At 34.6% G+C, this 25,238-nt stretch overlaps 1 protein-coding gene across 2 annotated transcripts in view; it reads left to right on the forward strand.

Annotated features, from left to right (window-relative positions):
• SNTG1 (syntrophin gamma 1) overlaps window positions 1–25,238 on the forward strand; it is a 1,042,376-nt gene that overhangs the window by 863,027 nt on the left and 154,111 nt on the right. For both annotated transcript variants that reach the window (XM_037803436.1, XM_037803438.1), the window contains exon 13: window positions 17,716–17,754. In XM_037803436.1, the coding sequence (XP_037659364.1) occupies window positions 17,716–17,754 (39 nt within the window). The remainder of the gene's footprint in view (window positions 1–17,715; window positions 17,755–25,238) is intronic.

Consider the following 25,238-nt stretch of genomic DNA (forward strand, 5'->3'; position numbering starts at 1 on the left):
GTTGTATTATTTTTCATCTTCCCACTTTTTATTACTCATTTTTTATATTTTGAATTTGCTGGAAATCATGTTTCCAAAAATAAAAAGTATGGGAAAAGTATACTCCCTTCTCCATCCATTGTCCATTTACTGTTTCCTCACCCCACATTTTCATGTTGATCATTTCTGTATTTCTGCACATATGTTTTTATCCGTGAGTGTGAGTGTGTATAAACTGCTTTTTTTTCAGTTAACCATATCCCCTAATAATAACTCCGTATCAATTTATGCAGAACTTTCTCATTCTTTTTTTTTACAGCCTCAAATATTCCATTGTGTACATACTGCAGTTAACTCATAAAATCTCCTGTGTATCTGTCTTTCCTCTTGACAAATACTTCACTGGGAAAGAATTACAGGTTGGCAGATATTTTCTTTTTACATGCCTTATATAAACCATTTCTTTTATTATTATTTTTTTTTTTTTTTTGGCTGCCAATATCTCTGTCCAGGAGTCCTCTTTCAGTCTCTGTTTGTTGCTTTGAAATAATGTCTTTTTTCCTTTGTCTGCTTTCTATAATTTTTCCCTATCTTTGATTTTCAGTAGTTCTACTAAGGTAAGTCTATTACACTTTGTAGACTATCTTGAATGTATAGATCAAAGGCTTTATCCATTTGTAAAATTCTCAGCTGTTCCTTGTCATTCCATTCTTTCTTTGCTTTTCTTTAAAGATGCCAATTACATGGGTGCTAGATAATTTCAATAAGCGTCACATATCTCTAAGGCCCTTTTATATATGGTCCATTCTTCTGTCTCTATGTGCTGGTCTCTGTGAACTAACTTCCAGTTCTCTAATTCTGTCTTCTAGTGTGTACAATATTTATCTATCTAGATGCTAAGTCTAATATTGCATTCCAGAATTACCCTTTGATTCTCTGATATAATTATTTCCATTTCCATCTTTTTATACCCTATTTTCCTGCAAATATTATCTTACTATTTGAAAATCATTTTCTGTAATTTCTGGAGCCTTGGTATCTTTTCTGTTTGCACTGTCCATTTTTTATATCCTAGGTTGTTGTCCTGACTTCTAACTTTTGTTTAAATGTGTATACATATAGAGGTACTCCAGATGACATCAGTTACTTACAGAAGGGGTTTGCCCGTTATGCTCAGCAGATGAAGTTAGGTGGATGTTTTAATTAAATCAGCTCAGTCAAGGTTGGATTGAAGGTTCTGGTAAGGCTTTCTTTACTTCTTGTCTTTTCTTGTCCCAAAGATATAATCCTCCATATTTTTCAACTAAGAGCATGGTATAATCCTGGTATAATCCTAGCAGATTTTGAACTCACATTTTTTAACTCTCAGTACACTAAGACTTTTAAAATTTTTGTCTGTTTTTTAAAGGTTTTCATATACAGATTTTCATCTTGTATAGGTTCAGAATTCAGCAAAGCCTTGCGGTGGAAACCAACTTTATGTTTGAAGTCCCAAATCTCAAATTTTGTCAATATTATCCAAGAGAATACCAAATGTTCTTCTTTCTCTTTCCCTTGAAATACTCTCTGCCTAGGCAAAATATGGATTTTTAGTTCTCTTCCCTGTGCCTATAAAATGGCTACAAAAAATTGGCTCATCTTTCTCTGCTTTACAGGTCTCTGGAATATTAGATATGTTCAACTTTTATCTGGAGTTCTTGAATACCTTTACAACAACACTTTTAAAAATTTTATCATTCTGTCCCTATTGCTGTCTATAAAAAGGCCACCGTGCCTCAAGCCATTCCATTCTACTCACAAGTGGAAGCCAAGTGACTTATTTTTATTTCTTAAATATATGTGCCTTAAAGACGGCCTGCATGGAAGTTAAAATTGTGTTTGTTTCAAGTAATCAACCAAAGTTCTAATGTTATTCTACATCTAGATTTGAAGTTTGAAATTCTAAATAAAATCAATTAAATACATTTTAGATTCAATAATTTTCTATTAAAATCCATCAACTCTCTTAATCTTGCAGTGGTAAGGATCTGTTTTAGTTATTATGATTTTATAGTTTATTTAAATATTCTCCTGAGAGTAACCTTAGTTTTAGAAATACCCCTGGAAGTACTTAACCTCCTTGTACTGGACTCTTGAGAGGTGCATTAGGGTCAATGTAAAAATCTAAAAATATTTGCACTGGAATAAAAACATCTCATCCAACAATATCTTAATTTGGAAGAAAATTTACATTCAGGAATTGATGTATATATTTCATATTAGGTTTGTTGCTATGAAATTTATCCTACTTAATATGATTAAAAAGTGTTTTATTCTATTTGAGTTTCCCTTCTATTTCAATCTCAGGAACACTATTATTTTGATATAAATATCTGGCACTCAAACACCTTGTTGAAATTTCTTAATCATTTTGATTTGATTGCCTGGGGTAATTATGATAGAGTAGACTATTTCCAGTAGTGGCACATGGCTTCTTTCCTTTCCCATAGTCATATTTTTACATTCTATTTCCACCTCATTATATTGGCTAAAAATTTAATGTCTGTTAAATAATGATGAAAGCAATTTTTTATTCTTTTGCTTAAATGAATTTTATACATTTAATTTTTAAGCATGGTACTTATTGATTTGAAATAAATACTTCTTCTTTAAAATACTTCTGTAAAATGGGCAATGTTTTCTTCTTAGGTAATTTATTTTACTATATATACTTCCCCAATATTTTTATTAAGACAGAGGTTAATTTTTTTGCAGACATTACTCAAAACCGTTGATGAGATTAAATTATTTTTCTTCTTAACATAGACATTGCATAGATGGTCTCCAATATTCCATAGTTAACTCACAAATATGTTTTTGTGTTAAACCTTCACTGTCTCTTGAAATTATGGTAAGTGTCAAAATCTGTATATGAAGAGATTTCACATAAACATTAAATTTCCAGATGATCTTGTAAAAATTATATGATCTGAAACCATGGATTATATTCTGGCATAACAAGAATGTCAGATCTTAGTATCAGCTTCCCCATTAGTCAAAAGTACAGATGAATTTGGTGATTTTCATCATTTCTGCATTTCTGTTCATTTTTGTTTACGTGTAAATCATTGACAAAGTAGAATAATGGGGTTCTTTCAATCAATTACAAGGTTCTGAGCTTATACCTTGAAATAGGATTGCCTCAGATTCTAGGTAAGAAGTAGGATAGCTGAACTAGTCATAGATTTTCAAAAAGAAAGAGCAGCTGGTGTGAAGTTCTTTAGGAGCTAGTCTTCTCAAAGGGTTTGAAAAGGGAGGAGCAGCATCAAATAAGCCCCACAAGAGAATTAATTGGGTTCCACAGTGCTTTTTAAAGTCGTCCGTGCAGGCACGCTGTCAGGCTAAAGGAAGACAACAATGATGAAGACCTTGAAGACTTCAGTGAGGTAGAGGAAGTGAATAAAGGTGATGGAATGATAACGTGGAGTCATGGAAACCACAGGAATACAGAGGAGAAAGGCTTCAGTCAATTTTATGTGGACTTTCAAAAATATGTTCTTGGAGGCTGTAATTCCTAGTTATATAGTACAGGACCTTGATGTCAGACAGAATCTCTTTGTGTCAACTTTCATGTGAATTTTAAGTTGTTTAATCTCTCTGCTGCTCAGGTAAATATATATTGAAAAATGAATAGATTCTTGCCTGGAGAAAAAGTGAGAGGGAGAGAAAGAGAGTGAGGGAAGGAGGAAGAGAGGGGAGGAGGAGGGGAGGAGGATCGCAGGAAGGAGGGTGGAAGGAAGGGGTTTGGGGGCTGGTGGCGGCAGTGTCCCAAACTAAGGGCCACATGAGCAAAGTCTTATCAGAGGAAACCCCAGGAGTTCTGTAAGATGGAGAGGGATACAAGGTGACTCCTGAGAGACGCAGGGACCAGATCATGGGAGAATTTGCTTGAGATGGGATTTTAATGATTTTTCCTTTCATAATGGGCAGTGATTTGAAACATTTTAAGAAGCAATGGCAATTTCAGATTTGCATTTATAACATGCTACTCTGGAAGCAATGGTGCAAGGATGGGACAAAGATAAAAATACGACTTTGAATCATCTACCTTACATTGAGCACATAAAATTACAGGAATGTGCACCTGCACCTGTGATCTCCTTTGGTGCTACATGTAAGCTAAATAGACTGAACCCCAAATCCTTCGACAATGGTAGAAAAGCCCATCACTGCCACGGTCAGTGAAAGCAGATGCTAGGGTAATCCAACGGAGGAAGTTACATTTAATAATTCAATGGATACAACCTATATTTACTCAGAATTCAAAAGAATGTCTTTTTTTAAAACAGAATTCTCTGTAAATCTCATTTCAATTAATCTATCCTTTCCATTAATGCTGTATTCTTAATCTTGGTAATTCTTAGTATCTCAGTCACTTCTGATTTAAAATTCAGGTTTTTTAGGTAGATATCAAATTCCCCTACTCATCTTCCCGTTTTCCTCCAGTCCTCCCTGCAGGGATGATGTATCACTTCAGCATTATTCCTTCCTCATGGTCCCTAATGAACTTGTTGCTGATGTGTGGTGCCAGCAGTATCTCCAGCTCACATCTCCCACAGCTCCTTCTTGTCTTCCAGGCTTCCTGGCTTTTATTTTTGCCAATCTTGTAGACATAAGAATTTTGGGATGCTCTCACTTCCCCCAATTTCTGCTACTCTTCATTTTTTAGAAACACACTTTACAAGAGGCTTCTGTATGTAGTTGCACCTGGAGAAAAGAGTTCAAAGACCCCTGGTCTGGATTCTGGATGCCCCCAAAGTAATTTGTGTTTTCTGTTGTCCAGTCCTTCAAAACTTGGTCTAAATCCACAAGCTGCAGAAGCCCATTCCATCTCTCTCTCTCTTTCTCTCTCCCCCTCTCTCTCCCTCTCTCTCTTTTTCAGTCTCTCTCTCTTTCTCTCTCAGCCCATAAATGATTCTTGCTGTGAGATGAAATCCTGCCCTCAAATCATCAGCCATTCTGACCAGCTTTTTCATGAATGGCATTTTGAATAAAACAGACTCTGAAAACCAAAGTACAGAAGAATTTTATTAACTTAAAGTAACGTTAATGTAGAACAGTATCAAAAAGTTCCTGCTTAAAAGGCAAGTTCTGGCCAGGCAGTATATGCTCTGTGAAGGATTATTTGTACATCTGCCAGACTCAGTTCTCTGCTTCATCTTTGTTGTTTCCTGTATAAAAAGGAACTTCAAGCATATCAAGTTGATTAGTGAAGCTATTAACCATTCCGTTTTCATAGGCGTAAGCTCCAGGGTTTGATTTGACATCATCAAAATTACTATAGACATACAAACCCAAGAATTTAGAATTAATTTTTTTTGTTGTTGTTTTCATTTTGAGGGACTGGACTTCAAGATTAATTTAGAACACAAATACAAGAATTTGACTCTTTGTCCTAACTGAGCTATTCTGATATTCTTTGTCTTTTAATTCATTCTACAAATATTGATTAATCACCTATTAAGACTTTCAAATTCTTCCAGGTGCTAGCTATGAAATATTGAAAGAACAAGATAAAAATATTTGTCCTCTTGAGTTCACTTTTTATTGGGGGCAAACAGATAATAAGAAAATAAACTTTACGGTAAAGAAGATGTTAAGTAATGGGTAGGGAAAGAATCAAGTAAAGACCGGTTACAATGGCACATCTTGTTTCTACCATCTAAACACCCAGGAGTTTATGCGGAAATGAAAATTTACTCTAATTTTCTTTTTCTCACAGGGACAACTTAAAAGTGTTCATTTGTATCTGTTTGTTTTTGTTTCTTGTTTTTGTTTTTGAAACTGTATTAGTTCAATTTAAAGTTATTTAACTTTCACATCAGTGGCATTCCCTAACTAGATCATTCAAATAAAGATGAGCAAGGAGACTTGTGTAGATCTCAGATTTTCAGCAACGTAAAAAATAATATTGTATAATGACATGGGATTTTTAAATTTTTGGATGTAATGACTTAATTATATAAAACATATTATGTCCTCAAAAAAATAAGAAGTTAGTTCTACCTAGAACTACCTTTCTTTTTCATAAGTCACATTACCCAGATTCTAAATATCTTCTTTCACAATACACTCAAGTCATTAAATCAATTCATATGTTTGGGGACCTACAGAGATACCAACATCTCAGAATGTAAATGACCCTTGATTTAGAAATTTTTGGAGATGCACAGGCCTCATGCCTTGCGGTTAATGCTTTCACATTCACTTCTCTTTTGCTGTGGTCCTTCTCCCTTAGGAAGGGCAATCATAAAGCATTTTACCCCCTGATAGAATAAGGCCAAATATGTTTCACCCACATGATAGTAATTATTCTGGAGGCGGGGCAAGATGGCAGACTGGTGAGCTGTATGTTTTAGTTACTCCTCCAGGAAAGGAGGTAGAAAGCCAGGAACTGCGTGGACTGGACACCACAGAGCAATCTGACTTTGGGCATACTTCATACAACACTCATGAAAACGTGGAACTGCTGAGATCAGCGAAATCTGTAAGTTTTTGTGGCCAGGGGACCCGCGCCCCTCCCTGCCAGGCTCAGTCCCGTGGGAAGAGGGGCTGTCAGCTCCGGGAAGGAGAAGGGAGAACTGCAGTGGCAGCCCTTATCGGAAACTCATTCTGCTGATCCAAACTCCAACCATAGATAGATGGAGACCAGACACCAGAGAATCTGAGAGCAGCCAGCCCAGCAGAGAGGAGACAGGCATAGAAAAAAAACAACACGAAAAACTCCAAAATAAAAGCGGAGGATTTTTGGAGTTCTGGTGAGCGTGGAAGGGGGAAGGGCAGAGCTCAGGCCCGAGCTCGGGCCCCGAGGCGCATATGCAAATCCCGAAGAAAAGCTGATCTCTCTGCCCTGTGGACCTTTCCTTAATGGCCCTGGTTGCTTTGTCTCTTAGCATTTCAATAACCCATTAGATCTCTGAGGAGGGCCCTTTTTGTTTGTTTGTTTTGTTTTTAATCCTTTTTTCTTTTTCTAAAACAATTACTCTAAGAAGCCCAATACAGAAAGCTTCAAAGACTTGCAATTTGGGCAGGTCAAGTCAAGAGCAGAACTAGGAGAGCTCTGAGACAAAAGGCAATAATCCAGTGGCTGAGAAAATTCACTAAACACCACAACTTCCCAAGAAAAGGGGGGTGTCCGCTCACAGCCATCATCCTGGTGGACAGGAAACACCCCTGCCCATCGCCAGCCCCATAGCCCAGAACTGCCCCAGACAACCCAGTGTGATGGAAGTGCTTCAGATAACAGGCACACACCACAAAACTGGGCATGGACATTAGCCTTCCCTGCAACCTCAGCTGATTGTCCCAGAGTTGGGAAGGTAGAGCAGTGTGAATTAACAAAGCCCCATTCAGCCATCATGTCAGCAGACTGGGAGCCTCCCTACACAGCCCAGCAGCCCAGAACTGCCCTGGGGGGACGGCACTCACCTGTGACATAGCACAGTCATCCCTCAACAGAGGACCAGGGGGTGCACGGCCTGGAAGAGGGGCCCACTCGCAAGTCTCAGGAGCCATACGCCAATACCAAGGACTTGTGGGTCAGTGGCAGAGACAAACTGTGGCAGGACTGAACTGAAGGATTAGACAATTGCAGCAGCCTTAAAACTCTAGGATCACCAGGGAGATTTGATTGTTAGAGCCACCCCCCCCTCCCTGACTGCCCAGAAACACGCCCCATATACAGGGCAGGCAACACCAACTACACACGCAAGCTTGGTACACCAATTGGACCCCACAAGACTCACTCCCCCACTCACCAAAAAGGCTAAGCAGGGGAGAACTGGCTTGTGGAGAACAGGTGGCTCGTGGACGCCACCTGCTGGTTAGTTAGAGAAAGTGTGCTCCACGAAGCTGTAGATCTGATAAATTAGAGATAAGGACTTCAATTGGTCTACAAATCCTAAAAGAACCCTATCAAGTTCAGCAAATGCCACGAGGCCAAAAACAACAGAAATTTATAAAGCATATGAAAAAACCAGACGATATGGATAACCCAAGCCCAAGCACCCAAATCAAAAGATCAGAAGAGACATAGCACCTAGAGCAGCTACTCAAAGAACTAAAGATGAACAATGAGACCATAGTACGGGAGACAAAGGAAATCAAGAAGACCCTAGAAGAGCATAAAGAAGACATTGCAAGACTAAATAAAAAAAAATGGATGATAGTAATTATTCTTTCTTTCAGGAGGTCATTGTATGGGTTTCAAACTCTCCATATATCCCCTGGAACTACAAACAAAGTGCTGGGCAATGTTTTCCAGCCTACAAGACGCATAAGTTTCACCCGATTTGTAAAGGGTCAATGATTAATAAAGGTCTAAATCTTTATTGCCTATGAAATAAATGTCTTCTTTTAAGGTAACAAAAAATTATAATTTTATATTCCTCCTTGAGGATGGGTGTCTACATCAATTACTTGGAGTTCTGCCTGAGAGATTAGTCTATTCTCCTCAATTTATTTATTTATTCAATCATTTACTCCTATCAGTATGGACTCATGGATATCACGTTTTTAAATTATGAGCTGTGTGGGGTTCCTGAATTACACAATATAAATCGTGTCTTTTACACTTCCAAGTGGCACTGATTGTTTTCACATTCTTAGCTTAAACCAGCACTATGTTAAAATATCCAGAAAGTTTTGGTAACATATAATTCAACAACTGATATGCAATGTAATGAAATAGTATGGAATATTACTGTTCTAGGCAACAGATTTATAGTTGAGTGAATCATCCTACTGAAATGAAAAATATATGAAATGTTCTTCAATATTTGAGCATTGACTATATATATGAATGAGTTAGGCGAGCCATCAAAACAAAAAGGAAACAGGATATGCTAAAAATTAGAGGACAGTTCTTTGAGCTCACATTTTAAAAACATGCAAATTCAGATTAATTTTATTGTGATATACAATAAACCATGGATACAGCACAGACGCAAAGTCTCCAGGAAGTATTTGCAGGAAAGGCAGCTTGGAAAAAATGCTTGGGAATTAGGGGTTTCACCCCAGTAGAAGATGTTTCAGTTTCCCGGCTTAGCAACAAGAATTTATTGACTCAACATTTCAGAAGCTAGAAGGCTTCCTGGGGGTCTGTATCTTCTGTCCGGATGGCAATCGTTGTGTGGCAATGCATATGGCCGTGTCTTCTCCTTTCTCTTCTGGGTTCCGTTGACTTCAGGCTGTTGGCTGTTCCTTATGGCTTGTCCTTCCATGTTCAATTTCCTTTGCTCATAAGTCCTTCTGCTTTATTTTGGATTAAGGTCCATTCTCATTCAGTTTGGTCACATCTTTAATAATAACATTATCCAAGGTTCTATTTATAAATGGGTTCACACCCATAGGACTGGGGTTTGAGAGCTCAACATGCCTTTTGTCGGGGACGTGATTCCAACCCCAACAGAAGGCACAGGCTCTGCGATGTTGATACGGATTTTCAGAGTTTTAATTTTCTACTGTGTAAAATGGGACACTTCAAATAAGGCAGGGTCTGTTCTTGAGCCTAGGAGAAGCCGTTTTCCAAGAATTCAGGCAGAGATGGATATATAATTTACGGGCTTCACTTTTCTTTTAGGCTAACAGCCTTAACACGGCTATTATTCATCTGAATGCCCTTTACTTGGTAGTCGTTTATAACACTGGCTGCTCTTGTAGAACAATGGGTTAGGCAAGCCTACTTTAACTCTTATTCCGCTTCCTTTACAGTCTGATGATTAAAAGCTTAGGAAGTAATGCTCATAAGTAACCATTGTTATTATGTGGGCTACAGTTACGTACTTTCATCTTTACAAGCCTTTATTTTCTGACATTGGCTGTATTTTTCTCAAGGCTATATTAATATTTTCAACTTTTCATAACACAAATTATTGGTTCTGACAATATATTAACATTGATTTCTGAATTTAATATGAAAAATATCCTTTGGAAAATATGCTAAGTTTTCTTGTTTCAAGAACAATCTTAAAATGATGCAGATAATTTAGAGTTATCTTATTTAAAATTAGTATTGTTACCATCAAAAGTAGCTAATTTTAAAATTCTGCTCTATAATTTTTTTTGTTATTATTAAGAATACATTACATGTGGTGTTTTTATTTAAACACCATCCTGATCATTAGACTTAGCACCTTAATTTTAAAAGGTAAATTCAAATTGTAATTAATAAATGTTTACAATATTGTGCCCCAAGTTGAAGTTGTTTTATTGATATAAATTGGTATATTCACAAAATGAGCAATTTGTAAAATGAATTACTTCCAGGATTTTTTCTATTGAGAGTTCATTTATAGTTTAGTTTTCCTGGATTATGGTTGTAAACGTAAAATGAGGTATACTATTTCTAATTGCTAAACAAGGATGTTCCACCATTGTCCCATCTGAGGAATCTTCCATTGAGTAGTCATCAGTGCCACCAAGGGCCCCCACTGGCTGAACTTTTGGATGCTTCTAGGTAGGGCCAACAATTTCCAGTCTGCAGTTTGCTACATCCAGCCTGATTCACGCAGACTGCTCACCCACATGGCCCTTGAATGTGCAAATTCTACTCTAGCATTGACAAGAAAATAGAAAGGAGTTTTCAGAGGGGAGCAGAAGGAAGACCTCTTTATCAGAACTCTTTAAAACATCCTCATTGTCTTCAGAAGGAAATCCCAACTTCTTTTAATTAATAATGATTAATAATAATTGTCATTTATTGAGCTATAATTTCATGATGTTTGTTTTCTCATTTAACTTTCCAACAGCTATATGAGGCTAATATTGTAACCAATATTTTACAAATGAGAGAATTTAGTCTAGGGTGATTAAAAACTTGCCTGAGTGGCATAATTCAGTTGATGGAGGTGGCCCAAGTGTCCAGTGACTGATGAACATAAACTGATATATACATACAATGGAATATTGTGGGGCTGCAGAAAGGAATGAAGTCCTGAGGCATGCAATAAAGTGATAGAACATTGAGGACATTATGTTAAGCAAAATAAGCCAGAAACAAAGGACAAATATTGTATGATCTCACTAATATAAACTAACTTAAAAATTTGAGAGCATAGGTTACTAGGAGACAGAAAGTGGGGAGATACTGGGCAATTGGTAACTAAGGAGTAGAGAATGTCCAGTAAGGTTCATTGTAAAGATTCCTAGATTGTGAGCTCTTACAGCAGTCACATTTATTCCTGAGTTTTAACTGTTATCTCTAAATTCTGAGGTGATTTGCTCTTTGTGAATAACCTAGTAGTTCCCTGGAAATTTAGGTAGCTGTGTAACACCTGAGAATAATATTTAGAGTTCTTTGCTCTGAAATTCAGCATTACTCCATACAGCAATTGTTAAAAATGTGAAAAAGAGATTGACTTTTACTAGAAATATGAATGAATCTGATCTAGTTAGGACTAAGGCAAATCAGAATAAAGGGTAAAGGATAATATCGTCTGTATTGTAAAACTTCAACTTCTGTGTGAGACCAAAAGAAGAGATATTTATTTTGTCCAAAATTTAAATTTACTGTAGCATAATATCCAATTTAACCTGTCTGGTCAGTTTATTTAAACAACCCAATTACATGAAACCTAGAATAGGGTGTGAGATCATGTAATTCTGTACAAGTAAATGCAATACCCTGATACATTCCAGAGTATTTGGACAGAAAATTAAAAAAAAAAGTATTTGCAAAGTCCCTTGAGGAACTGGAGGGAAAAAAAATGGAACTATTAAACTTCCCCACCTGGGGAATTCCTGATATTCTCTCAAACATTAGAGACTGCCAATTTAATAAGCCAAGTCCTCGATCTTGGGGCTTTTCCTTACGAAACTTATTTTTGTAATGGCAAAGCTAAGCCCACTTACAGTTATGCTTAAAAGTCATGCCCAGAAAAACCTCTTCTGTTGCTCAGATGTGGCTTCTTTCTCTCAGCAAACTCTGCAGATAAACTCACCCCCCTACCCCATCTATGGGACATGACTCCCAGAAGTGTGTCTCCCTCGCAAGGTGGGACACAACTCCCAGGTATGAGCCTGACCCTGGCAGCATGGGATTGAAAATGTCTTCTTGACCAAAAGGGGAAAGAAAAATGAAAAAAAAATAAATAAATGAAGTTTCAGAGGCTAAGAGATTTCAAATATAGTCGAGAGGTCATTCTGGAGCTTACTTTTATGCAAGGTTCAGTCAGATATTGCAAACTGCAACAGTATGCCAAGTCCCAACAAACAGTATAAGTGTTACTTATTAAGTTTATTTTTTCAGAAACTTAACTTCCATATTGTTCCTATGCCAGATAAGCTCTGAAACTCAGAAGCATTCTCTCCAAGAACACCAACCAGTTCCATTCCCTTACCCCATTATGTCACCACCCTTTTTCAGCATGAAGAAGTTATAATGGTCATTGCCCACATATCCCTGAAGATTGAGAGAATGATCAGATGAGAGGGAGGAGTTGCAACTGAGAAGTTAGAATTTAACAAATGATTGTGACTACTGACTCATTATATAGATATTTCTTTTTAGTTTCTGGTGTGTTAGAATAGCCAGAAGGAAATACCTGAAATTGTTGAAATGTAATCAAGTAACCCTGATCCTTGAGAATGATTGTATAACTATATAGCTTTCATCTTGTGACCGTGGGATTGTAAAAGCCTTGTGACTGACACCTCCTTTACTCAGTACAAGGGCAAATGAGTAATATAATAAAGACAAGCATAAAAAATAACCTGCCTGAGGATATTTAGGAAGGACTACAGTGGAATTCAAACCCAGGTCTCCATGGCTTCAACACCTGACAGCTTGCATCATTTCCCACTGCAGCCCCGGAAATTTGAATTCCATGAGCTAGCATTAGCATGCTGCAAGACATGTCTTCTGTTTCTGTGTTCCAGCACTTAGCACCATGACACATACTTGGGAAAAGATGATTAACAGGATTTTAGAACAAGACGAATAACATTCTCTGGTCTTCCAACCTCACTTTATAAACAACTAAAGAAACAGTACTGTGGTCAAAGAGTTTTACAAGCCTTTAAAATATCACAAAAGATCTGCCATTAAGTTTTTCAAAAATAATTAGCAAATAGACAGAAACAATAAAAAAATATATGCTATAATCACCAAAATGAAAATAATGTTAACATTCACTCTAATCTTCAGACTCTTTTTTGTATAAACACACCTGCATGCCTATTTATGTGTGTATATTTAATAGACAAAAATAGTTTGGTCCATGGATACAGATATCAAGGAAAATGTATAAGTTTATGGGTATGACAACAAACAATTTACCAATCTGTGTGTGCATATACAAAATTTTTTAAGTAACTACTAAAAATAACCTGCCTTTGAATATTTATAATGACAGCACAGTAGAATAATATTTTTGACATATCAATTATTTTTAATATGATGATTCAGTGTATGCTGCCTATAAGTCTCAACAGCAGTGTATTTTCCAGTTATTTTTTGCTCTTTGTATATGTGTGTATGTGTCGGGGGTGGGGGGAGGGGGTTGAATTCTTATGTGAGAGTATGTTAAATTAGCTCTTAGAATTTTTGAGAGGTGAGATTTGGAAATTTTTCTCTATATTTACTTATGGTCTTATATATAAATGTTACTGAAATAACTAGAAAATGGACTACTTTATATTGCTCTACTCCAATTGCTATAGGAAAAGCTGAAATTATCATTAAAGTGTATTTGAGTATATATATATGGATTAAAAATCTCAACAATTATTTATTTTGTATCTAAAACTCCACAAGAAAAAAATGAATTAATATTTGTTTGTTGCCACCATGAAAATGATAGATGGGAAGCTTCATGTACCACAACATTGTTCTCCAAATTGTGAGAGCCCCTTCCATTTCTGCATTTGTAGCATTTGGGTTGGTTATCTTTTTTACAGTAAAACATGAATAAAAAATAAGTTGATGATTTTACACAGAATTGTAAATTTTAGTAGAAATACATTTTTATTTTATTTTTTAACTTTATCAAAAAATTAGAAAAATGAACAATAAAGAAACATTTCAAACAAAACCAAAACAAAGGAATAAGAAAAAACAACCTAAAATAACTACATTGAGAAATACATCTTAAACAATCATTCCATTACCAAGTAAATTTATTAGTAGTATGGATCAGCAGTTTTTAAGTACTGACTCATTCAATTTCAATAGTTTTACTCAGATTCTTGGGATAAGTTAAATCACTCAAAAACATTGTATAAAGAAAAGTTGTAAAAAGTAATATGTAAACTTGAAAGATTAAAATAGTGTCATTGGAAAGAAGAAACAAAATTTATTAGTGTTTTCAATTTTATGACTATTATTTGATATATAATTGACAATATCATTAATTTTTTATCCATTTTGCATTATATATTTTATTATATATTGTATTTGTTGCCTGTAGATTTTCAAACATTTGTTTTTTAACATAACCATTGTTTTTTAGATTCAGTTCTAGTTGTTTTCGTATCTCATTAACTTCTTTGTCATTCTAACTCCCTAGTTATCAAAATGCTCTTTATCTTCCCTGACATTCTATTTGCTGTCCCTCTCTGTTCCAGTTTATTCTTGGTCAATATTTGACTAATTGTACGAAATATACTATAGATTTTATTCTCTTAGCATATGTAGGTAATTAATTTATTTAAAGGATGTAGATGGTAATATTCATATGTTCATAAGATGATCTCCAAAACAGAGGAGTCAATGAATCCCACAGTGAAAGCAAAGACAATAATTACAAATAAAATGTAACAGTTCTACACAGGTGAAAAAAAACCTGTGGTCTACTGAATTCTTTATTGGAAGAGAAAGTGAACCACTGTTGGGAAAAAGATTTCAATTCCACAAATGCTATTGAGGGGGGATTACCAGAAAATATTTTTTTCTAATTGATATGCATTTCACTCAACCACCACTTTCTGTAAAGCAATGCTTATCTACAGTCTGATTTTCAGATTTCCAAAAAATACTCAGACATTTGTGAGATAAGCAAATCAAAAGTTTCAAAGCTAGATAGAACACTCTTAAAGAAATAAAATACTACTTGAAGTTAATTCTTAATTATAAAAATCCATAAAAATTAGCAAAAATCATAGTTCCATGAAGTATTCAGTATAGATATTTTTCATTGATTAATGAAAGCTTGTTTAGAGATCAACTCTTACCATACATTTCCAAACTTACTACTACCCTGATTTTAGCTGACAGCACCAGTAGTTAGACATTTCCTTAGCTGATTCCCCACCGGGGCAACATCTATTTTAAAATGATTATAAAATACAAAATGAATATGATTTTTTAATATAACCCTGTTCAAATCACAGAGCCCTGTCCTCACATTACTTTTTTTTTTTTTTTTTAATTTTAAGTCCCCTTTAGTTTTTTTTTTTAATCTTCATTTTATTGAGATATATTCATATACCACGCAGTCATACAAAACAAATCGTACTTTCGATTGTTCACAGTACCATTACATAGTTGTACATTCATCACCCAAATCAATCCCTGACACCTTCATTAGCACACACACAAGAATAACAAGAATAAAAATTAGAGTGAAAAAGAGCAATTGAAGTAAAAAAGAACACTGGGTACCTTTGTCTGTTTGTTTCCTTCCCCTATTTTTCTACTCATCCATCCATAAACTAGACAAAGTGGAGTGTGGTCCTTATGGCTTTCCCAATCCCATTGTCACCCCTCATAAGCTACATTTTTATACAACTGTCTTCGAGATTCATGGGTTTTGGGTTGTACTTTGATAGTTTCAGGTATCCGCCACCAGCTACCCCAATTCTTTAGAACCTAAAAAGGGCTGTCTAAAGTGTGCGTAAGAGTGCCCACCAGAGTGACCTCTTGGCTCCTTTTGGATTCTCTCTGCCACTGAAGCTTATTTCATTTCCTTTCACATCCCCCTTTTGGTCAAGAAGATGTTCTCCGTCCCACGATGCCAGGTCTACATTCCTCCCCAGGAGTCATATTCCACGTTGCCAGGGAGATTCACTCCCCTGGGTGTCTGATCCCACGTAGGGGGGAGGGCAGTGATTTCACCTTTCAAGTTGGCTTAGCTAGAGAGAGAGGGCCACATCTGAGCAACAAAGAGGCATTCAGGAGGAGGCTCTTAGGCACAACCATAGGGAGGCTTAGCCTCTCCTTTGCAGCAACCGTCTTCCCAAGGGTAAAACCTGTGGTAGAGGGCCCAACCCATCAAACCACCAGTCCCCTATGTCTGTGGTCTTGTTAGCAACCATCGAGGTGGGGTAGGCGAATACCCCTGCATTCTCCACAGGCTCCTCAAGGGGGCACTACATCTTTTTTTTTCCCTTGTTTTTCTTTTTTTTTTTTTTTTTAACTTTCCCTTCTTTTTTAAATCAACTGTATGAAAAAAAAGTTAAAAAGAAAACAAACATACAATAAAAGAACATTTCAAAGAGACCATAACAAGGGAGTAAGAAAAAGACAACTAACCTAAGATAACTGCTTAACTTCCAACATGTTCCTACTTTACCCCAAGAAAGTTACCTAATATAGCAACATTTCTGTGAACTTGCTCCTACTATATCCATCAGAAATTAACAGACCATAGTCATTCCTGGGCATCCCCAGAACGTTAAATAGCTTATCTTTTCTTCTTGGATTATTGTTCCCACTTCCTTAATTGCTCTCTATTGCTAGTTCCCCTACATTCTACATTATAAGCCATTTGTCTCACATTACTTTTTATTTTGCATTTTCAAATGAGAAATATCTTCTTAGTTTGTCTTCTAAGAAAGACATTTAAGAAACCAATTATTACACTTGAACAATATGAGAATCTTCCAACTTTGTGCATAATATCCACTAAATTATTCATTATTTCAGATTTACCAGTAAGACAAAGCATTCTTAAAAAGGGAAAAGTTAAATAATTCAATAAAATATTTCATTAATAAAAATAGTCTTGATTTACTCTGCTGTAAGATGCCAACATATCAGTTAGCTTTGTTTAAGTTTTTCTGGAAAAAAAAGGAAAATAATGATTGGCTTTAATTAGCAAAATTACTGTTGAACAAAGACTTTGTGTAGTATGGTGTCAATTATCTAAACATGACATTCATTTTCATTTGGTGTTTAAAGTTAGTTTGCACAACATCCTACAAAGAAAATGCTTTCTCTGGAGATTTATTTTAAAGTCTTATAAAATGTTATTCATGAAATTGGTTTAAAGTAAATGTCATATGTTATTTGGGGTCCTGAATGAAAATGCTTCAGCAAACAGAGTTTTATCTTTTTGTGTTTGAATTTTATGTTTCTTCTGTCCTCTTGAGTGTTAAAATAAATTGGAGATCATATGATTTCAAAATGAAAATAAAGTGAACTACAGAAAGTTACTCTACGTTCTCAGTAGATAATCTCTTGACATTGTATAGAAATACAAGCTTTAAATTTGTCAGAAACCAGAAAATCATAGCATGTAACTATTTTTCAAACTCATTTTATACAAAGTTTGGGGTAACTTTAACAGCCACAGTTGACAATCTTCCATCATTGGCATTTTATAAGCAATGATTTTGGTATGTCGAGACAGATTACATCCATATATGAATATATAGAAATATAGACCTACTTAAAGAGAGATTTTCATAAAAATTTGGGACTTTGTGTTATCTTACATTTGTTCTAATTTTTATTGATTATTGATTTATTTATCATTACAGATCAAAAAAATCAACAGAAACTTTCCCGTAAACCAGCAGGTAAGATTGAGAAATACTTGGAACACTAAACCATGTATTTCTTTATTTGTATCGATTATTGTGTATAAGCTTCCTGGTACCTGATATTTATGTAGAGATAATTGATACTATAATAATGTAATTGTATTGTAATATAAATTGTGTTTTTTGCTATCTTCAGAAAAATATGCAATTTAAGAGATTTCTTTAATAGTAATAGGTTTCTTTAATAATATTTAAAAATAGCATTTTAAAACCTTTTCCAAATAAACTAAGCCATAAGTCTTTTTTATAAAAAATAGTTATATTTATTTGAATATGATGTTGAAGAACATGGAGAGCTATTTACATAAGACAGTTTTTTGAGAGATCTATAGTTAATTGATCTAAAATGAAAAAAAAATTAATTTAATTTGATTTTGTTATTTCAAATGAGTCAAAAGTTGATACACAGAATGAAAATAATATCTGATTAGTCAAATAAAAAGTATACTTCACTTATATAATCATTATTTTATAATAATTGAGTATAACAGTTATTTTATGATAATTGATTATCAACATTAAAAGTAATAACAGATTCCACTTATAATTTTATTATGCTGGACTTATATTTAGTATAACTTTCATAAACACAGCAAAAGCAGATGTTAAATGAGAAAAAAGTTAACAAGCTCTCAGTTGTGTGACTCATTAGGTCATCTTATGTCATGTCTATGAGACAATGGAACTGTGATAGCAAGGCATAACTCTTTTTGCTGTTGACATCACCAATTTGCAACCATTGATCAAAATCTAAATATCTAATGGCTATTTATAAATGGTGCATAAATCATAAGAAAAATTTTAATAGTAATTTTTATTTAGGTTAAATTCACATATAAATAAGCCAATTTAATGGGTACAATTCAGGGGCATTTAATACAACCAAAATGTTCTTCAAAAACCAGCTATATCTACTTCCAAAACATTTTCTTCACCCCCAAAAAAAACATTCAGCAATCATTCTCTCTCTATGTACAGGCAAGCACCACTTGTCTTCTGTCTCTGTATTTATCTATTCTGGATATTTCATAACAATGGAGTCATATAATATGTGACTTCTAGTGTATGGCTTTTTTCAGTTAGCACAATGTTTTCAAGGCTCATCACATTTTAGCACGTATCAGAATTTCATTTGCTTTTACCGGTGAATAATATTCCATCTTATGTACAAATTTCAAATTATTTATCCATCCATCCATCCATCCATTGTTTTTACCTTTTGGCTGTAATTAGAGCTGCTATGAACATTTAGGTACAAGTATTTGGTTGAGTACTTGTTTTCAATACTTTTGGCTATACAGTGTATACCGAGGGGTGAAATTGCTGGATCATAAGGAACTGCTATGTTTAACTTTTTGAGGAACTGCATAACTGTTGTCAACAATGGCTGGACCATTTCACATCCCCACCAAAAATATACAATGGTTCCAATTTCTCCATATCCTTGACAACACTTGTTATTTGCCGTTTCTTTGACTACAGTCATCCTTGTGGGTGTGCATTGGTATCTTCTTGGTTTTGATTTGCATGTATGTATTCTGGATTCTAAACTCTTACCAGCTATAAGATTGGCAAGTATATTGTACCATTCTGTAGGCTGATGCTTAACTTTCTTGATAATATTCTTCACACACAAAAGCTTTTAATTTTGATGATGTTCAGTTTATCAGTTTTTCAACATTGCTGGTATTTTTGTGCCATATCTAAGACTGTTGCTGCAGAAAGTTCATGAATATTTACCCCTAAGTTTTATTCTAAAAGTTTTATATTTTTAACTACTATGTTAAGATGTTTATCTAGTTTGAGGTAATTTTTGTAGATGGCATGAGGCAGGGGTCCAACCTCATTCTTTTGCATGTCGACATCCAGATTTCTGAACACATTGGTTGAAGACACTATTCTTTTCCCATTGAATTGTCATTTGTTTTCTACCATTGTAGAAAATCAATTGCCCAGAGGTGTGTAGGTTCATTTCTGGACTCACAGTTCCATGTCACTACCACACTGATTGCTATAGATAGCTCTAGCAATTTTTTAGATGGGAAAGTGTGTGTTCCTCCTATTTTGTTCTTTTAAAAGACTGCTTTGGTTGTTTTGGCCCTCTTGCCTAATTAGGACCATTCTTGACTAATTACTGTGGCTATAACTTTCAGTACAGTGCTTACTAGAAAAGGCAAAAGCAGCTCTCTTTGTCTTCTTGATCTCAGAGATTTTTCATAAAAGCTATGTGCAGTTTCCTTTAACTCCTAATTTAATTTAAGTTCACTTTAAGTGTTTTTACCATGAAAGGGTGTTAGATTTTGTAAATGCTATTTATGCATTAATTGAGAAGACCACATTTCCCCTTCATTATATTAATATGGTGTATCACATTGTTTCACTTTTTTATGTTGAACCACCCTTGTATTTCCTGTGATGATTCCAATTTGGTCATGGTGTATAATCCTTTTAATATGCTGCTGGATTTGAACTTCTGGTATTTTCCTGGTGATTTTTGCATCGTAATGGTATGTAGCTTTATTTTCTTGGGGTATATTGTCTTCTTGTCTTTATATGAGGGAAATACTGACTATAGAATTGATTAGGATCTGCTCCCTCCTCTTCTATTATTTGGAAGAGTCTGAGAAAAACTGGTGTTAATTCTTCTCTAAATGTTTGGAAAAATTCACCAGGGAAGATACCTGGTTCTGGATTTTTCTTGTTGGGAGATGTTTATAAATTTCTAGAAATTTGTCCATTTCCTCTAGATTATCTGATTGGTTGACATACAAATAATTGTTCATAATATGCTCTTAAAATTATTTTAATTTCTGCAAGATCACTGGTAATGACTTCAGCCTCCTTACATTTGGGATTTTAGTTATTTGTGTCTTCTCTTTTTTCTTTGTTAGTCTTGATAAAGATTTGTCAATTTTATTTTATTTTTTGCTGTTGTTGATTCTCTCAATTGTTTTTTATTTTCTATTCCATTTATCTCCATTCTACTCTTCATTATTTATTTCCTTCTACTACCTTTAAATTTAGTTAGGCTTCTTCTCCAAATGTGAACTTAGGTTATCGATTTGAGATTTTTCTTTTTTAATACAGGCATTTATAGCTATGAATTTCCCTCTGAACACTTCATTCACTGCATCCCATAAGTTTTGTCATGCTTTGCTCTCGTTTTCTTTCATACCAGAAGAGTTTCTCATTCCTTTGTGATTTCTTCTTTTTAACTTATTTATTAAGAGTGGGCTATTTAATTTCCACATACTTGTGAATTTTCCAGTTTTTTAATCTGTTCTTAATTTCTTGCTCCATTCCATTGTGGTCAGAGAAGATGTTTTGCATAATGTCAATTAAAAAAAATTGATACTTGTTCTGTGACTTAATACGTCAAGTACTGTGCATTTGCAAAGAATCCACATTCTGCTGTTGTTGGGTGGAGTGTTCTGTATACTTCTATTAGGTCTAGTTGGTTTATATTCAAATTTTCTGTCTCCTTATTAATCTTACATTTAGATTTCTATCCATTAATGAAGGTGATGTATTGATTCTCTAGGTGTTATTTTAAAACTGTTTATCACCCCTTCACATTTATCAGTGTTTGCTTTGGGTTCTGTGTTTAGGTGCATGCATGTCTGTAATTGTAATATCTTCTTGGTGTATTTATTCTTTTATGAAAGATAGTGTCCTTCTTTGTCTCTTGTAGCATCTTTTGAATTACAGTCTATTTTTATGATTTTTATGGATATTAGTATATCTACCCTAGCTCCATTCTGCCTTTTATTTGCATAGACTGTTTTTTTTTTTTTCCCATTCTTTCACATTCAACCTATTTTTGTCTTTGGGTCTAAGGTAAGTCTCTTGTAAAGAACATATAGTTGAATTATGCTCTTTTCTCCAATGTATGTCTTTTGATTGGAGACATTAATCCATTTACATTAAGTAGTAACTGTTAGGGCAGAACTTTAGCCATTTGGTACTTTTTTTCATGTGTGACTTATACCTTCTTTTGTCCTTCATTTCCTGCATTTCAACCTTCTTTTGTGTAAAGTTCATTTCTTTTGTAGTAAAACAAATTGAACCTCTTCTCATTCCCTTTTCTGCATATATTTTGAATACCTTCTTTGTGTTTACCATGGGGTTGTATTTAACCTACTGAATCTAGAACAAACTAGTGAAATGATATCAATTTAACTTAAACAGCATACAAACTTGATATTCCTCTACCCTTGTGTTCACCCACTTAAAGTTGTTTTTGTCACATGATTTTTCTTTATATTTTGCAGACCAATGGTACAGAAATATGATTATTTCTAATTCAATAGTATTCTAAATCTTGTAAGAAATAAACAAGTAAAGTTACATACCAAGAAAACAGTAATAATAACATTTGAGGCTAGCAAATTGTCTCTCAGTATTTCAAAAATTTTGTTGCACTATTTTATTGCCTCTATAGTTTGTGATAAGAAATCAGCACTTAATCTTACTCAAGATCCTTTGTATGTGACAATTCACTTCTCTCTTGCTGCTGTTAGAATTCTCCTTTTCTTTGACCTTTGACATTTTTCTTATGATATGTCATGGAGTAGGTCTATTTTAGTTTATCCTATTTGGAGTTCATTGGGCTTCTAGGATGTGTATACTCATGTTTTCATCAATTTTGTGAAGTTTTGCACATTATTTCTCCAAATACTCTCTCTCTCTCTCCCTTTCTCTTTCTCTTCTTCTGGGACTCCCATAATGTGTATGTTGGTGTACTTCATGTTGTCTCAAAGATTTCATAGCTTCACCTATTTTTTTCTTCTCTTTTCTATCAGCTCTTCAGATATATGATTTCAGTTATCAAAACTTCAAGTTCACTGATTCATTATTCTGCCTAATCAAATGTGCTGTTGAATGCCTACCATGTATTTTTAAAGCAGTTTTATTGAGATATAGTCACAAAGCATAATCCATCCGAAATGTACAATCAGTGGCTTTTAGTATAATCACAGAGTTGTGTATTCATCACCACAATCAATTTTAGAACATTTTCATTACTACTGCTTCTTGGCAGTCATCTTTCAATCCCTCTATCTTTTCCTAGCCTTACATAACCAGTAGTCTAATTTTGTCTCTATAGATTTATTTATACTTAAATTTTATACAAATGGATTCATGCAATATGTAGTACTTTCCATGTTTTTTTCACTGGCATAATGGATTTTTGTGTTGTTTTGTTTTAAAATTATTGTTATTTTTTTCTTTTAATAAGAGTAGTTACATGTTTACACAAAAGTCATGTAAAAAATACAACATTCCTAATATATATCCATCCCTTTTCACACTTTGCATTTCTGTGGTAACTTTGTTAAACTTGATGAAAGAATATTAAAATATTACTGTAAACAATAGATCATAGTTTACATTAGATGTATTTTTCTCACATACCACCCTATTACTAAAACTTTGAAGTAGTGATGTATATTTGTTATAATTCATGAAAGAATATTCTTGTATTTATACCATTAATTACAGTCATCATCCACAACAGGGTATTGTCTTCTAACTTCCCTTCTAGTAACATATGCAAGCCAGAACTTCCCCCTTTGAACCACATTCACAAACATAATTCAGTGCTGTTAATTACAATTATGTTCCACCGTCACCAAATGGTGATCCATTTCCAAATATTTACAATCAGTTTAAATAGAAATTATGCAGAAATTAAGCATCAGTTTCCCATTGTTACCCCCATTCTATCTCCTGGTAACCTATATTCTAGATTCTAGCTCTATGGGTTCACTGATTATTATTAGTTAATATCAGTAAAATCATACAATATTTGTCCTTTTTTTGTCTGACTTGTTTCACTGAATATAATGTCTTCAAACTTCATCCATGTTTTTGCATACATCATGGCTTTATATCTTCTCACAGATAAATAATATTCTATCATATGTATATCCAACATTTTGTTTATCCATTCATTGGTTGATGGACATTGAATTGCTTCCATCTTTTGGCAATTATGAATAATGCCTTTATGGACATCAGTGTGCAAATGTCTATTTGAGTCCCTGCTTTCAGTTCTCTGGTATATACCTAGTAGTAGGATAGCCAGATCATATGTCAATTCTATACTTAGCTTCCTGAGGAACCATCAAACTTTCTTCCACAGTGGCTGCACCATTTTACATTCTCACCAGCAATGAATGAGTGTTCCTATTTCTCCATATCCTCTATAACACTTGCAGTTTCATTTTTATTAATAGTGACTATTCTACTAGGTGTGAAGTTTTATCTCATTGTAGTTTTGATTTGCATTTCCCTAATAGTTTCTGAGGTTGAGCATCTTTTCATGTACTTTTTTGTCACTTGTATTTCCTCTTTGGAAAAATGTCTATTCAAGTCTTTCACCCAGTTTTTCATATTGAGTTATCTTTTTATTGTTGAATTGTAGTATCTCTTTATTTTGGTTGTTTATTGTTGAGTTGTGGGTTTCTTTATATATTCTGGATAATAAACCCTTACTGGAAATGTGGCTTCCAAATATTTTTTCCTATTGAGTTGGATGACTTTTCACTTTCTTGAAAATGTCCCTGGAAGCACAAAGGTTTCTAATTTTGAGGAAATCCCATTTATCTATTTTTCTTTCAATTTCTTGTGTTGAAACACACTTGCATACCTGGGATAAAACACACTTGATCATGATGGAGTTGAAACAATCATATGGTGGTCCCTGTGCTATGACCCAGTGATGTAAATTTGCTGATCAAATGCTGTGACCCTCCCTGTTCTTGGGGAGGAAGTTTTCTGTGTCCAAAGCTGTCCAGAGCAGTCTTCCAGGGATGGAAGCTGGCAGCCACCACGGAGTGAGTTACTCACAGTTATTTACTGCAGGGTCTCTTCCTCTTCATCCTGCTCTTCCTTGGATGTTGCATAGACCTCCCCTGACCTCCGGAGCCCCAGAACATTTGGTTCAGACAGTTTCTTTCCACCCCCTAGCAGTTTTTGGAGAAGTACATCCTGGAGTTCACTACTCTGATATCTTCCACGGATGTTCCCCAGCATGTTGCCAGTGTATTTTTAATCTCCATTCATGAATTTTTCATCCATTTAAAAAAAATTAATTCCTCTTATGCTTCGTGTACCATCTTCTTGATTTCCTTTAGTTATATGCCCATATTTTCTTTACTTCATTGAACTTATTCAATAGAGTCAACTTAATATCTTTGATGGCTTGTTCCAGTGTCTGTGCTTCCTTACTTGTTTATTTTTTTCTTCCTTTGAATGGACTATCACCTCCTGTTTCTCCATATATCTTGTGATATTTTGTTGGAGTCTGGATACCGGTATTTTTGATCTGCTAATTCTGGAAGTCAGATTTTCCCTCTGACTTATGAGTTTACTGTAGATGGGCTGTGTTGAGGTTCTTCTTTAATGCTTTTGCCAAACTTATACTGAACTAATAGAACAGCTCATGGTTAGAAGTG

This window comes from Choloepus didactylus, chromosome 14 (assembly GCF_015220235.1).
Source record: "Choloepus didactylus isolate mChoDid1 chromosome 14, mChoDid1.pri, whole genome shotgun sequence".
Taxonomy (NCBI): domain Eukaryota; kingdom Metazoa; phylum Chordata; class Mammalia; order Pilosa; family Megalonychidae; genus Choloepus; species Choloepus didactylus.